Source organism: Amborella trichopoda, chromosome 1 (genome assembly GCF_054954075.1).
Source record: "Amborella trichopoda isolate Santa Cruz 75 chromosome 1, AtrichopodaSantaCruz75HAP2 v2.0, whole genome shotgun sequence".
Lineage (NCBI taxonomy): Eukaryota > Viridiplantae > Streptophyta > Magnoliopsida > Amborellales > Amborellaceae > Amborella > Amborella trichopoda.
Window position 1 is genome coordinate 59,969,487 of NC_142336.1, and position 20,682 is coordinate 59,990,168.

Below are 20,682 nucleotides of genomic sequence, written 5' to 3' on the forward strand. Positions count from 1 at the left end.
GCTTATACCGAAATGTGTTTATCGATCTAGGCCAGTCGGTTGGAAAACCCAAGGTACCTAGGCATAAAGAATTAATTGATGAGGGTTTTGGGTTAACCCTTGATGAGGTCAGAGCTTATGTCTAAATGAGAGAGCCGATGGACTCTGTGACCATTGTGTGTGATAGTATGGCTATTGAGACGGGGGCTAAAACCTCATCTGTGTTCCATCACACGGCTAGCATATCGATAGATCATTCGGCAAAGTCAAATATCCACCTTTGGATGAAGCGTATGCATGTGCGAGAGATACCCTTATACACCATAGAGTTGTGGTCGCATCAGGTCGTGGTAACCTTGACTCGTCTCTAGGGGAGGACCTGTAATCCATATACTAGGATTGCAACCCCTTGATTTATTGACCTAACTTTGGCGACCCGCTAATGAGCCCCTGCTTGGACTGTAGGTCATGGGAAACGTTGGGTCGGTTCGATAAAGCTTGTATGGTCTGTAGTCCACAGTTGGAGGTGGAGTACCCCATATTTACTGATTGAATTCCTAAAACCATATGGATCATTTTCCCATCATATTAATTTAATTGTGTTCATTTTATTATTGAAATGATTTTAGTTTTATTATTTAAATTTTTATGAATCTCTTAATGTTTTAATTATGTTTTTTTGGACTTATAAAAATACAGTTATAGATTTTACAAAGTTGTAAAAATTCAAATATATATATTAATTAGTTTTATTTTAAAACTTTTTATAAAATTCCATGGGGGCCCAAAGTACACATGGCCCCACCATGTGGCATATGGGTGGGGGCCCACATGTGCCACAAAAGGGTGGCATGTCCCACCCTTTGAATTCTTTGTGATCAAGGTCTTAAGATTATGGTAATTTTGATTGAGGCATGTGGTCAAATCTTGGAAATGATACAGCGACCATGACATATTTTGTAATATGATAAGTATGCTTTAAAAGGGATATGGTCAATTTGAATATATGGTAAACATTGACCTTATCTTATTTAAAATTTTTGGTAGTATTTATTTATTTGATAATGTTTGACATACTTATGGAATATGTGATATGATCATGCTATTTTTATGGAATGCATGATATCTATTTTATCTAAATATATTGATGGAAAATGGTTTCAGGAAAAGGGGATAAAGGTCTAAGCACCTTCCATAATGTTGATGACCCATCTATAAAATTGATGGCTCAGATCTCTCACTTCACAAGTCATTAATAAAGAGGTAAACTATGGAAAACCTTAAGAAACCTTAAACCTAAATATTCATTACAAATAGGGGTGCTCTCCTCCAATCTCTACACAACCCCTCTCTCTCTCACCTCTCTCTCTCCTAGAGGGGCACACCCTACTCTCTCTCCTCTACCCTCTTTATCCCAAAGTTTCAAAGGGGGGTCACCCCCCAACTCTAGCTACTACTCTTTTTCTCCTTACTCTTTTTCTCCCTACTTTAGGTACTGCTTTTTTTCTCCTTACTTTTTTTCTCCCTAGACATAAGAAGAAACTAAGGGTCGTAGAAATTAGAAAGAAGCCTAAGTTATTTTTGGAGGTTAGGGTTTTGTGAAGAATTAAGGGTGGTTATATAATTTGGCCGAAATCAGCTTTCCCGATTCGAGATTGAAGTTAGAGTGCAGATCCAGCGCCATTGGATGTGGTGACTCCGTGTGGGGTGTAATAAGCCCAGTTGAGGTAATCTTCGGCATCTTTATCTTATATTTACTTGTTCTGTATTTCATATTCTCAAGCATAGTATTAGGTTGTATCAATGGCATCAAGTAGTTAAGATTTATTTTATTGATGTGTTATTTATTTTGGAATTTTTATTGTTTGTAATAAGACCATCTATGAGTGATCTTGTTGCAAAAAATATAAGGGGTTATTATTATTATTAAAAAAAAAAAAATTGTATTTCCCCAGCAAAAGATCACATAGGTCTTTCTTTCAGCTATGGCTCTAAAATTGTAAATGTTTGAGGCTATATGAAGCCGAAGATTTTCATATGTTGAAGGCATTCTATGTTGATATTGCTACTAGAATTTTAAATGAGAATTTGGTTTTGTCTTTTCTGTGATTTGTGTCTATGTTATCCACATTCAATCTAATCAATTATTGTTCTTCACATATACTTCTGTTATGCCGATATGTGACATCCTTTGGATAACCATTTTCTTGCAAACTTGATTTTTTTTTACTTCTTGATGGTGGATTTAGGATTTATCTTTGGATTTATTTATCAGCTACAGCTGATGTTTACTCAGTTGTGAGGCATCTTGTGATTTAAAGCCATCTTAGTTCTCATGTTGTTTCTAATGTTTTGAATCAGAATATTGACATGTCTAGTTAGTCGTGTAGTGAAGAAGCTATTTTGTCTCGCTTTTTGCTCCAAAGTCAAGTATGCTCCGCTATGGGGTCCGCACAATAATACTGCATAAACTTATTTACATGTTAGAGAATGGGAAGACATTGTGACTTGAAACACAAGTTGCTTTCTTTCTCTTTTTTGGTTTTTATTTTGGGGGTATAAATCCTTATGCGACTGTTTGGAATGTTTAACTTCACAAGGTTTATCTCTCTTGTTTGTGGGAGGCCTGTTAGTAGTAACATATAGAGTAAGTCGCAGTTTGATAAATACTAGAATTTCATGTTTGTTGCAGGTTATTTCCTATTTGTCATGTTATTGTTTTGTCATGGTTAGTTGGACATCTGAACTGGATTATGTAGCGTAACATGCTTGAGGTGGGCAATCAGAATTGAAGTTTCATTTTTCTCACAAAGTGTTTTGTCTCTTTGATTTCTTCTCTTCTTATAAGTACATAACATTGAGGTTGATGTTATTTGAGCCATGAAGGAATATATAATGATAGTTATGCTTTAGTGATTGAGATTAGTTGTTTCTTAATAATATTATGTTTCCATGAGGCAGCACATGTTTCTTTTGATGGCTTTTTTCAGAGGTGTCTCTGCCCTTTCAAAGCTTCGTTCTCGCATTGTAAGTAAAATTTGCTTCATTGTGTTTTATACTGAAGGTACTCTTACCACCATCTGGATCCAAATGGACTCTTTTCTTTCTTTGGTCTTAATTTTATCCGAGAGATTCCTTATATTTCTATGTCCTGAAATGCATGATCTATTCACCTTGAAATGTCAGATTATGTTGTATTGGACCTTTGGTTGGTTAAGGTCTTGACTATTGCAAAAAATACGTCCTCAAGTTCAAATCCTACAGCTGAACTACCTTGCAATAGCTAATTTTTTTTTTATGTTTTTGTTGCAATGTATATTATCATCATCATCATCTTTCGAGTCTTATCCCCACTATTTTGTGTTGGCTACGTGAATCTTGTTCCGTCATTCCGCTCTATCAATGACCATACTCTCAGCCAGACATAGGTCACCATATCTTTTCTTACTACTTGAGCCAAATCACGCCTTCTAGGTTGATATTGCACATGACCAGATCGCCTAAGTCCACTTTCTATTATTTTATCGCCTATTGGAGCTACCCTTACATTCGCTTGAATGTATTCATTTTAAATTCTATCCTTTTTTGTCTTGCCATTTGTCCATCTCAACATCTTCATGTCTGACGCATCGATTCTAGGATATATTATTTCCAATGTATATAAAAACAAAGAGTCATGTTTAAGAGTGCTTGGTTGGCTAGCGTTAAGGAGTCAATTTTCATAATTAATTGTAAAAGCATATATTTTTGTGTATTTAATCTCATCTCCACTACACTCATTCTATGGGTATATTGTTTTTTGTCCGTCCAACATTCAGCCCCATAGAGTAAAGCTAGTCTTACAGCTGTCCTATAAGACTTGCCCTTCAACTTCATTAGTATACGCCGATCACATAAAATTCCAATTACACATCTCCACTTCGTCCACCCAACTCTAATTCTGAGTGTGATAAGATGAGAGAGCGTAGACTCAGATGGACTGGTCATGTATGGCGCCAACCAAATAAAACAATTGTTGGGAGGTGCGAGTTAGTTCAAGTAGAATGACTTAAAAGGGCAAGGGGTAGGCCCAAAAGGACGTGCTTGAAAATAGTTTGGAACGATATGGGGACTCATTGCCTCACTGAGGATATGACCTTTAATAGAGCACAATGGCGGATCAGGATTCGTGTAGCCGATCCCAATTAATTGGAAAAAAGTTATGATGATGATGATGAATTTCATCCTTAATTGTTGTAAGAAAGGATTGTGGAAGAAAGTATATCATGATCTATTAGATTATGAAAACCTCAATCCATGACTGCGCTCACCGTCTGCCTCGTAGTGGGAGTCTGACTGTACCTTGGCTAATGTCTTTGCATGCTCCGCTCCATCTAATCTCCACCATTGGATAGTGGGCAATGGAGGTCGATGCATGGACCACAGTTTTCAGTCTATTGGAGATTTGGAATATGCATTTGTCCCCATTATAAAAATCTGAAAATAATATGTCGTTTTTCAACAAAAGGAAAGTTCAATTGAACTCAGTAGTGAAAAGGAAAAAACAAAAAAACAGTACTCAATTGCTTTACACATCCTTTTTGAAAACCCTTTATATTTTCATGATTCGAATTTAACAGGACCTTTGCTTTTTTATCATATGGATTTGTATTTGTATTTTGAATGAAGTCTATTAAGATGCCAACTTCGGGAATGAGGATGGCAACCATGTCCATTAACCTATTTATTTAATGTTGTGGGTCCTCCTTTTCACGGGATTGGGGATCTTCAGAAGGGGAGCTTCTTGGCTGGGAGAGAGTTTCTAGTCCTTTTCACATGTAAAAGGTTGAGAAAGTTGGGCTGGGAGAGTGTTTCACATCCTTTTCACATGTAAAAGATCGAGAAAGTTAAGAGTGGGAGAGCTTCTTGGGGGCAGGGCATATCGAGAGAGCTTCTTGGGGGTAGACCAAGAGAAATACTTTCGTCATCTGAAATTCCCTCAATCGTAAAACTAAAATAAACAACTTCAATCAACCTTGCTTAGAATGCAGGAGCCATAATTTGATAGATCCAATAATGGAAAGAAACCAAAGGCATTTTGAGATAAATAAAGAGAAACCCATAAATTAAAGTTTCCATGCTCTCAAGTTCATGTAATGAGAAGGAAATAAGGAGATAAATAAGGAGAAACCCATAAATTAAAGTTTCCATGCTCCCAAGTTCATGTAATGAGAAGGAAATAAGGGGATAAATAAAGAGAAACCCATGAATTAAAGTTTCCATGCTCTCAAGTTCATGTAATGAGAAGGAAATAAGGATATGCCTGTGCTGATGTGCCTATGTACTCATAAAGTATGCCAAACAATGTTTAAGTTCACTAGCCTGGTCTAATCGATCAATGTGCCCCCATTGTTAGAGAGACAGAGATATTTTCCTATTTTCAATCAAGGTCAAGAAGCATTCCCAGATAATGAGGTTACTGTATGTTCTTGACAAGACTCCCTTTGTATCTGTTTTTCAAATAAATACCGATATAAGTAAGGAAAACTAAACTAATTGGTGGGGGTAAGGCCTCAAACCTAAAAAATGTGCTCCCCTCATCTTCCTATATTTTGGAAGATTCAGATTCAAGTCTGCAAATTCTATAGCAAACAAATTTTGTATACTCATTAATAAACGTACTTGAGTGGAATAATCTTTAAAAATAACCATTGTATTAATAAGTTGGTGCATTAGACCATTTCTGGATTATCGAAGTGGTTTGACCGTGTTAATGATATCTTATGTGAAGCTTTTAGTTGCAAGTATTCCATGTCGACGTGTCCTAAAATTGTGGTTCGTCTCTCCATTACCTGTTCATTACAAACATAATGAGCTACAATATAACCACACAAGTATCATTCCATTGAAAGAAATACTAATGCGATCTTTGTCGAGGAATATATATTTTTTCATTTTTCTTCTTTTCACCTTTTTTTTTTTTTTTTTGTTGGAAAATATCACTTACAAGTAGTCTTATTATAATAATTATTACTTCAAAGAAAATAAAACTAACAATAAAACCAAGATCTTAACAACTTGATGCCATTGAAATAACTGTGCACTATATTTGATAATAAAAGATAAGATTGCAAGAAACAAAAGGAAGAGTGTCGGAGATTACCTCAATCGGGCTTATTACACCCCACACTGAATCACCACCATCCGATGGCACGGGATCAACGGTCTAGCTTCAATCTTGAACAGAAAAAACAAATTTCGGCCAAGCCACACCAATGGAACACGAACCCCTTTGATCACAAATCAAACCCTAGGTGAATTCTCTTAGCAACCTAGTTTGATAAAGGATTCACTTTTTGTTAAACCCTTAGCCATAAATCCATATTTGAGAGATAGGAGAGAGAATAACTCTATAACCTAAACCCTTAGGTTCTTTCACCATGTGAGTGAGAGAGAAACTTTTCTTAAGAGAGAGATTCTAAGTGGGATGTGAGAGAGAAATATGGAATTAGGTACAAGAGATGAGGTGTAAAGATTTTGGGTAGAGACAATTCTTTTTTTATAGGCTTGAACAAGATTAGGGTTTCTTAGGGTTTTCTTTGGCTTGCCTCTTCTTGTGAGATTGAACATAGGCCATCGTCAACCAAGAGTGACTTGTGGAGTGAGAGATCTGAGCCATCCATTCCATAAATGGGCCATCAACATTATGGAAGATGCATGGACCATTATCTCTCTTTCTTTAACCATTTTCCCATCAATAAAAATTAGATAAATTAAGTCGAATTAAAATATTATGCATTCCATAATCTTTCACAAGATATTCTAAAGATATATCAAGTCAATATACACTTTCAATATTTGGTCAATATATGGTCAAAATATTACATATCTTATTTGACCAGATGCTATAACATAATATTACCAAAATATGAAATAACTTAAACTCCAAGAAAGAATCCAATGGGTGGGGCATGCCACCCATGTTTGGCACATGTGGGCCCTACCCACTTGATACATGGTGGGCCTATGTGCACTATGAGCCCCTCCATGATATTTTATGTAATTAATTTTTAAAATATTATTTAAATTTTATTCTTTTTTAAGATCAGTAACTTTATTTTTATAAGTCCAAAAATTATAAATAAAATATCAAAAGACTCATAAAAATTCAAATAATAATTCTAAAACAATTTCTATCATAAAATAAACATAATTAAATTAATATGATGGGAAATAGATCCATAACGTTTAAGAATTGAATTAACAATCATGGAGCACTCCACCTTCAACTGTGTACTACAGGCCCCACTTGCTTTATCAGACCGACCCAGTGTTTCTCATGACCCACAGTCTAAGCAGGGGCTCATTAGCGGGTCATCAAAGTCTGGCCGATGAGCCAAGGGGTCGCTATCCCAGTCTGTGGATTTCAGGTCCTCCCCTAGAGACAAGTCAAGGTTACCAAGACCTTATGCGCCCACAGCTTTATGGCGCATAGGGGTATCTCTCGCACATGCATACGCTTCACCTTAAAAAGGTAAATATCTAGCTTCTCCGAACGATCTATCGATATGCATGTCATGTGATGGATCATAGATGAGGTTTTGGCCTCCGTCTCTGTAGGCCCACTATCATACACAAGAGTCACACAGTCCCTCGGTTCATTCATCCAGGCATAAGCTCTGACCTCATCTAGGGATAACCCAAAACCCTTCTCGGTTTGTTCTCTATGCCCAGATACCTTGGATTTTCCAATCGACTGGCCTAGATCGTCAAGCACAGTCCAATATCACCAAACATCGTATGCGTAGTATGGCTCACGAGGAACCACACTCCCACTGAGTTCATGTTCCACTATATTATTTTATTTTACAAGCACTCATAATGCCTTTAAAGGCCACATAAACCCAACATCTCCCACTTGGCCTTTGAAGGTCTTACATTCTCTCTTTCTCATTTTCTCTCATTCTCATCTCTCTCTCCCAATTACAATCTCTCTCAAGCATTTTTACTTATTCTCTCAATACATTAATCATGGCTTTCGCCATAAATCTTTTCACAAATAAGATTTATAGAGGCAACACATTTTTCTCTCTGCTGCTCGAATTTCATCCCAAAAGTGGTCGTAGCTCATCTTTCACATCGCATAGTGAATCATTGACATATTGTCGCAGAAGACCATCATGTACCATCATCGCATGGGGTCGTATGTTCATAGGCTCAAAAGAGTTCCTCAAATAAGTTGCTCCCTTTTGTAACCATACAACCAGCACTACACATTTGGGTTCCATGGGAGAACAACATTATAGTCTATTGTTCCATCTGGCATGTCAAATACTAGCAGGTGCTCCCACTGGAATATTTAGTTTATCTGGATCTCAATCTTTCTCAATTTCGCCTCATTCCTCAAGTGATAAAAGTATGGATTTATGTGCTTGGAGTTCTTATGGAATCGTGACTTCTTTGACACTCATATTGATGTTATGCTGTCGCAGAAAATTCTTACTGCCTCACAACGCATGAAGTGAAAGTCAAGTCTGGTTGTGTGCCTCGATCTCTCCCTTCGGATCTCAGGGATAGGGCGGCACAACCACGGGTTTCTGGTAGGCCCGTGGCTAGGGATCGCTCTCTCGAAACCTTGCTCGAGATCAAAGACATGTATACGAACCGTTAAGAGAGGAATTTGGGTTGGGTTTGGGACTTACTCGGGCTGGCTAGCGTGGGCCCCTTCTTAGATCACGAAGAAAGCTCCCCAGCTATTCGAGCTGGTTTGGAATTGCCTCCTCTGACTTGTAGTCCTCTTGTCTTTTTTGCACAACAATTCTATGGTTATTTTGTAGACGAGTGGGTCGAGGGGACCCACCTTTGTCGGAGAACGTCGTCTCCCCGCGTCAAATAGCAGTGGGACGAGAGGTTAGAGGTAGATAGAAGAAGGGGAGAGAAAGAAGTTGGATAGAGGGGCGCAATTATCATCGCCGCTACTACAAACCACACTTGTTTTATTAGACCGACCCAATATTTCCCATGACCCACAGTCCAAGCAGTGGCTCATTAGCGGTCACCAAAGTCTGGTTGATGAGCCAATGGGTCGCAATCCCAATCTATGGATTTTAGGTCCTCCCTTATAGATAAGTCGAGTTCACCAAGACCTTATGCGACCAGAGCTCTATAGCTCATAGGGGTATCTCTCGCACATGCTTACGCTTCACCCTAAAAGGGTGGATATTTGGCTTTTTCGAACGATCTATCGATATGCATGTTGTGTGATGGATCATAGATGAGGTTTTGGCCCCCGTCTTGTAGACCCACCATCACACACAAGGGCCACACAGTCTCTCGACTCATTCATCCAGGCGTAAGCTCCGACCTCATCAAGGGATAACCTAGAACCCTTCTCGGTTTGTTCTCTATGCCCAAATACCTTGGATTTTCCAACTAACTGGCCTAGATCGTCAATCACAATCCAGTATCAGCAAATATCGTTTGCTTAGTATGGTCCACGAGGGACCACACTCCCTCTAAGTTCATGTTCTACTATATTATTTCATTTTACAAGCACTCATAAGACCTTTAAAGGCCACATGAACCCAACATCCATGTCCCCTCAGTGTACCATAGACCAACAATGGTGTGTACCATATTTTCATTGTAAATTTCACTAGGAGCATAGTTCCACTCTTTCGAATCTTAGTTTTTTCTCTCTCTTTTTCCTTTTGTTTTATTTGTGTATGTAACAAGGCTATTCACAAGAATCGGGCTTGGGCTCGAGTGGTTAGTAGTAGCTGGTGTTTAATAGCACTGTGTCTCAAGCTTGATTCCTACAAAGATATTCACAATTCATCTCTAGAAAAGTATTCAATGACCAATATTTGTGCTTTATTATACATACCTTGCAATTACACTTCACATTTTTTTTCTTTTTAGGGCCGACTTTCTACATGTCTCCATCCACAAATAAACTCCATATGTCCCCCCTTTTCCAGAGGTATGGAGTCTAATATGAATGGATAACTGAGATAGCTTGTTATGCTATATACTGGTTTATTTTTAATATTATATATAAGTTATCTTGACATTAAAGATAGGGGTGCTCCATTACCATGAGGACACACCAAAAACTTTATAATTTATTTTTGATAAAATTAAAGGACCAAAATACGCCTATAACTTGCAGTTGAATTTTTGTCATAAATGTTTTTCCTTTTTTTTTTTAAAAAAAAAAGATGCATCCCTATGAGAATAAGACGTACCCAAAATATTGTTTCTGAATTATTTATAAAAAATAAAAAATAAAATACTTTGATCCACCCAAAGAAAATTCAAATAAAATTAGACAATCAAAGCTGCCTTGTGAGATTTGATATGTAGCAATCCCAACGGCCTATTTAGATGAGGGCATGCTAGTTGCGAAGTGACGCACATCATTTAATTCATACAAGGGAGGAGAAATCGGAGGGTTTCCTTTCCCCTCCTTTTATTGGATAAAAAAGAAGTCCTAATCCTGAGTCATGCACGATTCACGATATTCTTGAAGCTTTTAACAACCCGAAATGCTCGAAATTATTACACTTCAGAACTTGAAGTTGGCACACGTGGTTTGAAGGGCCAAAAGTGAGGACCAGAACCCTAGCCTGGAGTACGCCAGATCGAATTCCAAACGATCGTCTTCAATCTGGTGCGCCCCAATGAAAATGGAAGTCCTTGGGCTCACCCCTCCATCAACCAACCCCAAGCAAAGGGCACCGTTGCTCGTGAACACCATCGAGTTGGCGCCGAACACACCCCACACCTTGCCATTGTCGAGCAACAGCTCGATAGTGGGTACTGCTGGCCCGAGCCTCGTGCTCGGCACACCCTTGGCACTGAAGCACACCTCGAATGGCTTCACTCCCGACACCCTCTCCATGCCGATGCCAATTGCCTGCTGCACGAAGGCTGAGGTCACGGCCTTGTAGATGGAGGTCTCGAGCATGGTGTAAGGGTCCACGGTGCTGATCTTGGTGCCGCCATCGCCCTCCGAGTCGATCTTCAGTAGTGTAGAAATCAGGCCCACAACCGGCTTCTCGCCAATGTTAAATCCCTTGACTTCGATGAAGTACTCGTCCGATTTCTGGCCTTGGAAGAAAGCTCCAGAGGTGCTCACTGGGTTCAGGAGCAAAGGTGTGTAGGTGAGCCCCTGAGAGACATCTTTGTCGGGCTGCAGGACGTATGGCCCAGGCCCAAAGAAGACGACACCAGGTGATGTGGACGAGCCCGAAAGGCAGACGGCGAACTTACGACGGAAGCGGAACTTTGCTGACAATTGAGCAGGTAGACCAACCTTACCGCGCCCAAGCCCAGCCACGCCACGAGCTGAGGCGGTGAGGCCTTTGGTGAGGAAGGCACCGGCACCGGAAAACACGAAGTGGGGGACTGAGACTGGAGGGCCTCGTGTTTTGCCATCCGTTGAGTGAATGGCGAGCACGTCCTCCAGAACGTCGCCCGAAGTTGATGTGCTGATGAACGGATTGTAAGGGCCTACGACGCAAGTGTTGTTGCCGCAGCTGGGGCTCCGGGGGCCAGAGCACGTGCCGCAAGAGCAGCACACGCCCGAGCTGGCGGCCACGCACTGGGAAGTGCGGCACTGAACATGGCGGTAGGTGGAGGAGACATAGGTGTCGGAGTCGATCCCCAGGAACGAGCCGCCGAGGCTGAAGACGAGGCGTTCCGATCTGAGAGGGGTTTTGAGGGCAAGGGTGATGTAGTACTGGAGGGTCGAGGGGTCCTTACCAATGGGGGCTACCAGGGCTTTAGGCCTAAAAGACACCGTCTCAGCTTCACCACAATGACACCATACCAGGAACAAGAGAAACAGGAAAGACGACGATCGTTGCCCAGGAGAAGACACGGTTTTTTTTTTGAGCCTCGCTCCGTGTGAAGAAGATGGAGGTGGGGGTGGCGTCTATAAATACTGTTCTCGTCCGCACGGTCCACCGATGAGCACTAAAGTTTTGACCGTGTCGCGATTTGGATGGGCCCATTTGAAGATAAGCTTGGGCCTACATTGCCACTAAAAACGCCGCCGCGGGTGTTTACCACTTTCTTGCCACTTATTATTTATGGAGTCCAGGGGTGGTGTGGTCACATCACGTTCAGATCTCACATCAACACATATTTATTAACCTGCACTTCGAAAAATTAGTTTTTTATTTTAATTTTTATTTTTAAAAATATTTATATGAATTTTGATGTGTATATGTATTTTTATAAATATAACTAAATAAAAATAATTAAGAAATATTTTAAAAAAATACTAAAATACCTCTAAATTTATTTTAATTAATATTTTTATTTAAAAAATATTTTTTATTAGTTTTTATTCAATCTTATTTATAAAAATAAACCTAAAACCAAATTTTCATATTAAAATAATTTTTAAATATAAAATAAAAATTAAAAAAACAAATTCATTATTGGCCCTTGGACGAGCATGATTCAATTTGAGCCATTAAACAATACATACATGTGCACCTTTGAAGCATCTACATGATGTGAATGCAATACCAACTCTTAGTTACAACGGACTCAATTATCATACGACTCAATTGGACTGGATTTTTAAAAAATAACAATAAAAAGTAATTTAAAATACAAAATATTTTAAGGTGTAGTCTACAATACTATTAAAAAGGTGTCGACTCGGACGATTAGAACCGGACGATCCTGTGTATTTTACTGGCATTGACACGGGGTGGCCGATTCCCATGTCGACTCGGATTGACATGGGGTGGCCGATTCTCGTGTTGACTCGAACGAGTCCGTTGGGACTCGCCGTTTTTTAAAATACTAGTTTTTACAAATCGTAATGATCTGAAATTGTGTAGGTGTGTGTACCTTAGTGAGATACACATGAATAAAAATTAAAATAATAATTTGAATGATAAAAATTATGTAAAATACCTCTATAAAGTTTCAAGGGTAATTTTATCATTTTATTTTATAACTATTATTTTTTAAATATTTTATTTTGGTGCGAATTGGTCATATGTACACACTCTCCAAATTTTAGATAAATCTGATGAGTACAAATATTATAAAAATTCAAATATTACTAAAAAAAGTGACATTGTGATGAATTTTGGACGGTGATGAGATGTAGGTGAAGTATATATACCATAACTTGTCTTTATTGATTGTTTGGGGTTTTATCAAAAATCAAAGAACCTACTTGGAACTGCCCACGTGTACTAAGATCTCTCTTTTATGGTTTATTAGAATTTAAAGATTAATCACAATTAAACTAACATTTTTTCCTTTTGGGAAAGCTTTCTATGCTTCCCCTACCACATAAAACTTATATACTTCCCCTTATCAAACCGTCCATTATGAATGGAAGGCTAAGATTGCCCCAATCACAATGTCATATCTCTACACTATTTTATTTTTAATTATTTTTTTTAAACTATTTTGACATCAAATTTTGGATGCTCAATCCTATATTAAACTCGCTCTAGCGAAAAGTATAAAAAAAATATTTTCAATAAAATAAAAACGACTAAAATACCCCTGAAATATTCAAGGGGTATTTTGGTCATTATATTTATAGAAAACTTATTTTTAATATTTTTATAGGTGCGCCCCAATGAGAAGATAACACGTACCAAATTTCATATTCATACAATACGTATAAAAAAAATTAAAAATAAAATACTTTGAGACATTAAATCTAAGATCTAACGGTGAGTGACTACTGTAGGGGAACTATAGAAACCTTTCCCTTTTCCTTTATTATAATAGGTGTGGTTTCCATAAGGTTGCAACCTCAAATAATCCAATTAAAGTGCACTTTCAAAATTTATCATAATATATAATTTTCATGTAAAATGGTCTTAGAGTTATCTCAAAATCTATTTTTATATCTAATTATAAAATTAAAATTTTCAAAAATGGTTAAAATCAAGTAGATCTATAAACCTATGAAAATCTTGAAAATGGACGGTGTAGATAATATGTTGTAAAATGCACTATTTATTAGACTCAAAATATTTTTTATTTTTCATAGTCATACATCTCGATGTCTAGATGATCAATCACATGGTTTTTCAACATTAAAATAACATTTTTTCGATGGATTTTTGAGGTGCATCAGTAGTTCTACATTTTAAGGTTGCAACCTTATATAAACTTTTCCTATTATAATTTATACATACACTCACAATTAAACTAACATTTTTTCCTTTATTACTATTGATATATAAACTCACAATTGCACTAACAATCACATTAAGAATTGAGAAAATATCTCCGTATCTCCTATTTTTAACTTTCATATATCATGAAACCTAAGAATTGAAAATACTACTTGTAAGCAAAATATCTTTATTTTTTCTATCTTACAACCTCCTGGACCCCTTTGATTATAAATTTTTTATCCAAACAAACACTAAATGACACCCTATTCAAATTCTATCTTTCTCTCTCTAAACTTCCATTTCTCTCTTCGCTTCTCGATGAGTTTATCAACCAAGGGGTTTAGCTTGAGCTCGAACATGAGCACATCTACTTATGTGTGAGAGAGAAATAAAGTTTTAGAGAGAGAGAGAGATGGAGTTTGGGTTTTAGAGAGAGATGAAGTTTTAGAGAGAGAGATATGGAGCTTGAGTTTTAAAGAGAGATATGGAGTTTTGAGAGATAGAGAGAGAAATGGAGTTTGGGTTTTAAAATGTGATGAAGTTGAGATGATGATGTGAGAGAGAGATGGAGTTTTAGAAAGAGAGATAGAGTCGTTTAATATGTTGTTGAGATCAATAATATACGGTCAAAAGAGTTCAAGGAGTTGAAAGATGAAAAAGATTGAGCCAGAATAATATTTTCAATTTTTAGATGTGATGAGATATAAAAGTTAAAAAAAAAGATAACAGGATATTTTACCTTAAGAATTCATTATTATACCCCCTCACTATTTTCACACGTGTAGAGGGAGCACAACTGAAAATGCTTGAAATTATTACACTCTAGAACTTGAAGTTTGCACATGTGGTCTGGCGGAACAGAAGAGACGAGCTGAACCCTAGGCTGTAGTAAGCCAGATCAAACTCCAAAAGATGGTCTTCAATCTGGTGCGCCCCAATGACAATAGAAGTCCTTGGGCTCACCCCTCCATCAACAAACCCTAAACAGAGGGCACCGTTGCTCGTGGCCACCATGGAGTTCGCACCAAACACGCTCCAAAACTTGCCATTGTCGAGCAACAGGTCGATGGTGGGCACTGCTGGCCCGACCCTCGTGCTCGGCACACCCTTCGAGCTGAAGCATACCTCGAATGGCTTCACACCGGCAACCCTCTTCATGCCCATGCCCGTTGCCTCTCGCTCGAAGGCTGAGGTCACGGCCTTATAGATGGAGGTCTGGAGCATGGTGTAAGGGACTACGGTGCTGATCTTGGTGCCACCATTGCCCTCAGAATCGATATTCAACAGAGTAGAATTCAGGCCCGTAACAGGCTTCTCGACAATGTTAATTCCCTTGACTCCGATAAAGTACTCGTCAGATGGCTCACCCAAGAAGTAGGACCCGGCAGTGCTCACTGGGTTCAGTAGCAATGGCGTGTAGATGAGCCCCTGAGAAACATCCTTATCAGGCTGCAGCACGTATGGTCCGGGACCAAAGAAGACAATGCCTGGGGACGTGGATGAGCCCGAGAGGCAGACAGCAAACTTACGCCGGAAGCTGAACTTAGCCGCGAGTTGTTCAGGTAGACCGATCTTACCTCGCCCAAACCCGGCTAGGCCACTGGCCGAGCCGGTGAGGCCTTCGGTGAGAAAGGCAGGGGCACAAGAGAAGAGGAAGTGCGGAACTGTGACTTGTGGGCCTTGTGTTTTGCCATCAGTTGAGCGAATGGCCAACACATCCTCTAGGAGATCGCCGCCGGTGGAGGTGCGTATGAAGGGGTTGTAAGGGCTAACCCCACATGTGTCATTGGAGCAGCCGGGCCGCGGGGTGGCGAAGCACGAGCCACAGGCACGAGAGCGGGCGGCCGAGCATTGGGCGGAGCGGCACCGAACCGGGCGGTAGGTGGAGGAGACATAGTTGTCGCAATCGATCCACAGGAAGGAGCCACCGAGGTGAAAGGCAAGGCGTTCGGATCTGAGATGTGTCTTGAGGCTAAGGTTGGTGTAGTATTGCAGGGTGGAGGGGTCCTTTACGATTGGGGCAACAAGGGCCTTAGGCCTAAAAGACACGGTGTCGCCTTGAGCACAATGACTCCATAGCCACAGGAAGAGGAAAGCCAGTATATACTTACAAGAAGAAGACATGGTGTTTTGGTTGGTTGTTGAGGCTTTCAGAGTTTTGAGGCTTGGTGTTGAGGGTGAGGGAGAGAAGGGGACCTTATATATAGTTGGTGTTGGTGAGTACGGTCCATTAAAGATCGCACAAATTTTGAATATGGGATTGATTGTCTTTGTGAAGTGGGGCCTCTTTTGCTTTTATCAGTTGGCCAAAACCGTGTCGATTTCAATTTCGGTTTGACTGTGAAAACAATTATGTTAAGAGCAATGATTTCATGCAAACAACATTTGAAAAAATAATTTTCATCTATAGTTTAAATATTAAAAAATAGTGTCGACGGAGCATATATCTAACCACTTGAAAATTGGCCGTCTATTTACAAGATGCATTATTTCATATCCTCGAAATCTATTTATTCTCTTAGCATCGAAACAACTTATTTCGATAAATTTTTTAGGTGCGCATTAATTTGATTGTTTAGAGCCTCACCCTTATATAAATTTTTTTCTTTTATTAATGTTTCTCATTCATAGCCTATGATAAGTATAATCCATAACCTATTTGTATATGTCCAAAGATTATCAGCTCCTGGGGGAGTATAATGTGCAATTATCCCCTCGGGTAGAACCCTGGCTAAGAATATTTTTTGAACCCAAGCTTTGTATATAAAATTTCAAAAATGTTTATAAAATCTCAAAAATAAATAATTTGGTTTGTAATACATTTTTTAATATTCTTTACATTTTTTGCAAAGATTAGAAATTTTTTGGGTCATTAATACTCACTTTCATATTTTTCCATCTTTTTCAAAAAAATTTAAAATACGCTATCCACAAATCAATTCTTTAAAATCCAATTTTTTATTAAATTTCAACTTCATTTGAATTTTTTTTGGTTTAATAATTTTTTATATGTTTTTCATATTTTACCAGATTTTTTTTGTATTTTTTTATTTTTTCAACTATGTTTTGAACGCCCGGGGCTTGCCCGGTTAGAAAGGTTGAATCAACCCGATTTAAGCCGATTAAACCGTTTCCGGCCCTAAGTCTTATTAACCATTTCAGATCGATTATGCAAACACCGATCTAATAAAACCTTAGATCATGAAAATCCTCTTTAACTAAGTCTTTACCCCCATGGAGTAAGTGTACAGTATGCACCCCGAGGTTTTAAAATAAAAGAACAAATCATTGTGTTTCAAAGATCAGGCCAGTGGGTCAAACCGGTTGCCAACAACTAATTAACAGTGTTCAAATCGGCAAGCAGTCGACACAGCCAATCATTTTTTTTAAAAAAACATACAAATGTAAAATGTAAATCAATTGAATTTTCATTGTTTGTAAAGTTTTTAAGCAAGATTTAGGATTCTCAAATCAATCTAAAAACTATGTTTACATCAAAACTATTAAAATATAAATTTAAGATGAATTAGTTTTGCATCCCTATCCAATGAAGTAGTCAAGCATGTCACCCACTGATTCCGGTTCGACGGGCCCATCCGAATTCTCCTTTTGACCAATTTTTAGATTTCGTAGATTTTCAGATCACCAAAATTTGAAGAATATGTACATTTGTATTGCGTGATTGTGATGGATTATTTTGCTTCATTTTCATAAACAATGGGAGTGGGTCCAACAAGGTTGCGCTCATACCACCGGTGCGGCGGTTGGGAGTCCCTAGGTTTGAATTGCAAACTACAAAAATGTTGTCCCATCCAAACAAGTAATACGACTATTGGGAAATGCATATGTAATCTAGATTAATGGCCAGATCCAAATGTCTAATTTGGACCGAGACCGTTAAGATCCTTCTCAAGGGATCCGAGCCGTCAAGGGACGAACTAGTGAGGCTCACCCTATAGGACCAAAAAAAAAAGGGAAAATGTCTCTTGGAATTTGACAGTGTCCCTTTCTCTAGGAGGAGCATTGTCATAGTCCCTTTCACAGTTCTCTTGGAGGAGGATTGTTGCAAAGTACCTTAATATTTTTTAGAATTATATTTATAGGGTAATAATCCTAGAGGCCCTAGCACATCTATGTGTGTAGGATTTCAAAAGATCACCATTAAATTTGATACAGATATCTAGAAAAGTCAAGTCTCACACTCATGTAATAATTTTTTTAGAGATCTGTGTCAAATTTAATAGTGATCCTTTGAGGTCCTATACATATAGATGTAGGAGGGTCTTATATGATCGTTACTCTTTATATATATTATTCGAAAATAAGGAAACTATCTTTAGAGTAATGATCTTTTGAGACCCTCCTCTACTCATGTGTGTAGGACCTCAAGGGACCACCTTTAAATTTAGCATAGATCTCTAAAATTAATGGTGATCATTTAGGGTCCTACACACATAGGTGTGAGAGGGTCGCATAGGATCATTACTTATATATAAAAAGAAAAGTAGAGTATGCCTCAACGCGTATGGAGTTGTAATAAGCCAACGGCTGGGATGAGAGACGAAAAAACCACATGAGACGAAAAAAAAGTAGAGTACTTTGTATCTTCTTCTTGTATCATCTCAAGTTCCCAAATGAGTTCATCATTTACGGGTAGATATATACACACTAGCTAACCGCTGAAGCAAGTCAGACAGTTGGTTAAAAACCACTGGAGGAATATAGTTATAGCAACAAGTGATATTCAAGAACACTGCATTACCATTAAGCTCACCAATCTCATTGATCTTAGCCATTGCATATGAGCATTGATGAAACAAGTCAGGATAATCAAATGTCAGCGCATTTCTTGAGGCCCATCTTTGATGCCAGAATAAAACTTCATCACCTCGCTCCACATTCCGTCCCACACTCCACCTGATGTTGCTAGCCATAAAGGTTCTCATAGAGCTAATCACCATTTCTTCCTCTTGTATCCAGATGATCTAATGGGTCCACACTATTTTGTAGGACTTGAAATCTCTTTTTTTTCTCCATTTATATAATCTCGAGATATGTTTTTCAAACACTTTTTTTGGAAAAATGTTACTCCAATTTATTAAATTCTGTCGAGAGATACAAGCCAAGATCAACAAGTCAACAACAATCACTCAATAGAATTGGAAACCACTGAGGATAGCCCCGAAGAACCACCACCTAGCCAGCCAATCCATTTGCCACCCTATATACATGCGAAAAAATACTGTTCAATCCAAAAGCGAAGTCCATCACTTTCCAAAGAGTTCTTAATGTCCGAGGCGGTTTGGAAACATACTTACACCAATTAATCACATTAAGAGAATCTCCCTCTACTAGCCATTATCCGCTAATGCGCTTCTAACGACTCTGTCTCTATCTATGTAGGAGAGAGAGGGAAATAAAAACTTTAGAGAGAGGTTTAGTAGACAAATAGAGATATCTTTTTAGTTTTTGTTTGAGCAAAATTCGAGTTGTAAAAAGGGCTAAATTGGGTCAAAGGGTTAGAAGATATATATTTTTACAAAGTTTTTAGAACTTTTGGTCTATAGAAAAATGGTAAATCAAAATAGGGTGTAAAGAGATTTTTTTTTAATATATATATATATATAGAAAGATGTATATATATAAATACTTTTATATTATTTTCAATATGCTAATTTTTAGGCTTCATGTCTTTGACACTCGTATCGATTTCATAAATGGACACACGGGTCAGTGTCCAACATAATGTCCTACCCTCCATTCCCACCACGAATATCTCAAAAAGAACAACGTTTTTCAGAAAAGGGTTTAGGTTGTGGTGTTAGCAGCCCCACACCTTAGTCACTATGTCGTCGTTTCTATACCCACTGACACCACCTCATTAACACCTTTAAAAAAAACAAATTCTTCAACTTATTTGAATTGGGGATTGTCTACAAGCAGGCCATTTATCTTTCATATATGGAGGATACAATCATTCCCATTCATTAGATTTCAATGACACTCTTACAACTACCCCATTAGATTATTAAACAATTTGAAAAATGGATTGTCTACAGGGAGGCCATTTATCTTTCGTACATAGAGGTTACAATCATTCTCACTCATTAGATTTCATAGACACTCTTACAACTACTCCATTAGATATCAATGACACTCTTACAACTACCTATTTTGAAATTTAAGAGACAGTACAAAAGATTTGGATGGAGGTTAAGAAGAGAAGATATTTTAGGTTTGGTTTTAAGGTTTATAAATGATGTGAGAGGAAGATATAACGAGGTTGAGCAAGATGCAGCGTTTCTTGTTGGTTTAGCACAATGCATATGGTTTCTATGAGTCCATGTAGAAATGAGTCATCTCTTAAAAATTTATTTTTGAGATGGATTTTTAGACCTAATTTTTAAGGACATGTAATTTCTAACATGAAGATCATAAATATATAAAAATAACTAAATTTTAAATTTTTGAAAATAATATTTCTATTAAAAAATATTTGGATTGTTAGTTTCAATTATTTTTAGATAGACCACCACTGCATTAAACAATTTTCCCA

The 20,682-nt window shown here is 38.0% G+C and overlaps 2 protein-coding genes across 2 annotated transcripts; both read right to left on the reverse strand.

Moving 5' to 3' along the window:
• Nucleotides 1-10,204: 10,204 nt before the first annotated feature.
• LOC18440563 (putative aspartic proteinase GIP2) lies at nucleotides 10,205-12,700 on the reverse strand. The gene is made up of 2 exons (XM_020671225.2): nucleotides 12,671-12,700; nucleotides 10,205-11,896 (listed from the first exon to the last, which is right to left on the reverse strand). Exons 1-2 carry the CDS (start codon nucleotides 12,698-12,700, stop codon nucleotides 10,526-10,528), a joined length of 1,401 nt encoding a protein of 466 aa, XP_020526884.1. The 3' UTR covers nucleotides 10,205-10,525.
• On the reverse strand, nucleotides 10,395-16,339 carry LOC18440562 (putative aspartic proteinase GIP2). Its single transcript, XM_006850700.3, has 2 exons — nucleotides 14,866-16,339; nucleotides 10,395-12,117 (listed from the first exon to the last, which is right to left on the reverse strand). The coding sequence occupies exon 1, from the start codon at nucleotides 16,248-16,250 to the stop codon at nucleotides 14,949-14,951; it is 1,302 nt and encodes a 433-aa protein (XP_006850763.1). The 5' UTR covers nucleotides 16,251-16,339; the 3' UTR covers nucleotides 10,395-12,117; nucleotides 14,866-14,948.
• Between the last annotated feature and the right edge of the window lie 4,343 nt (nucleotides 16,340-20,682).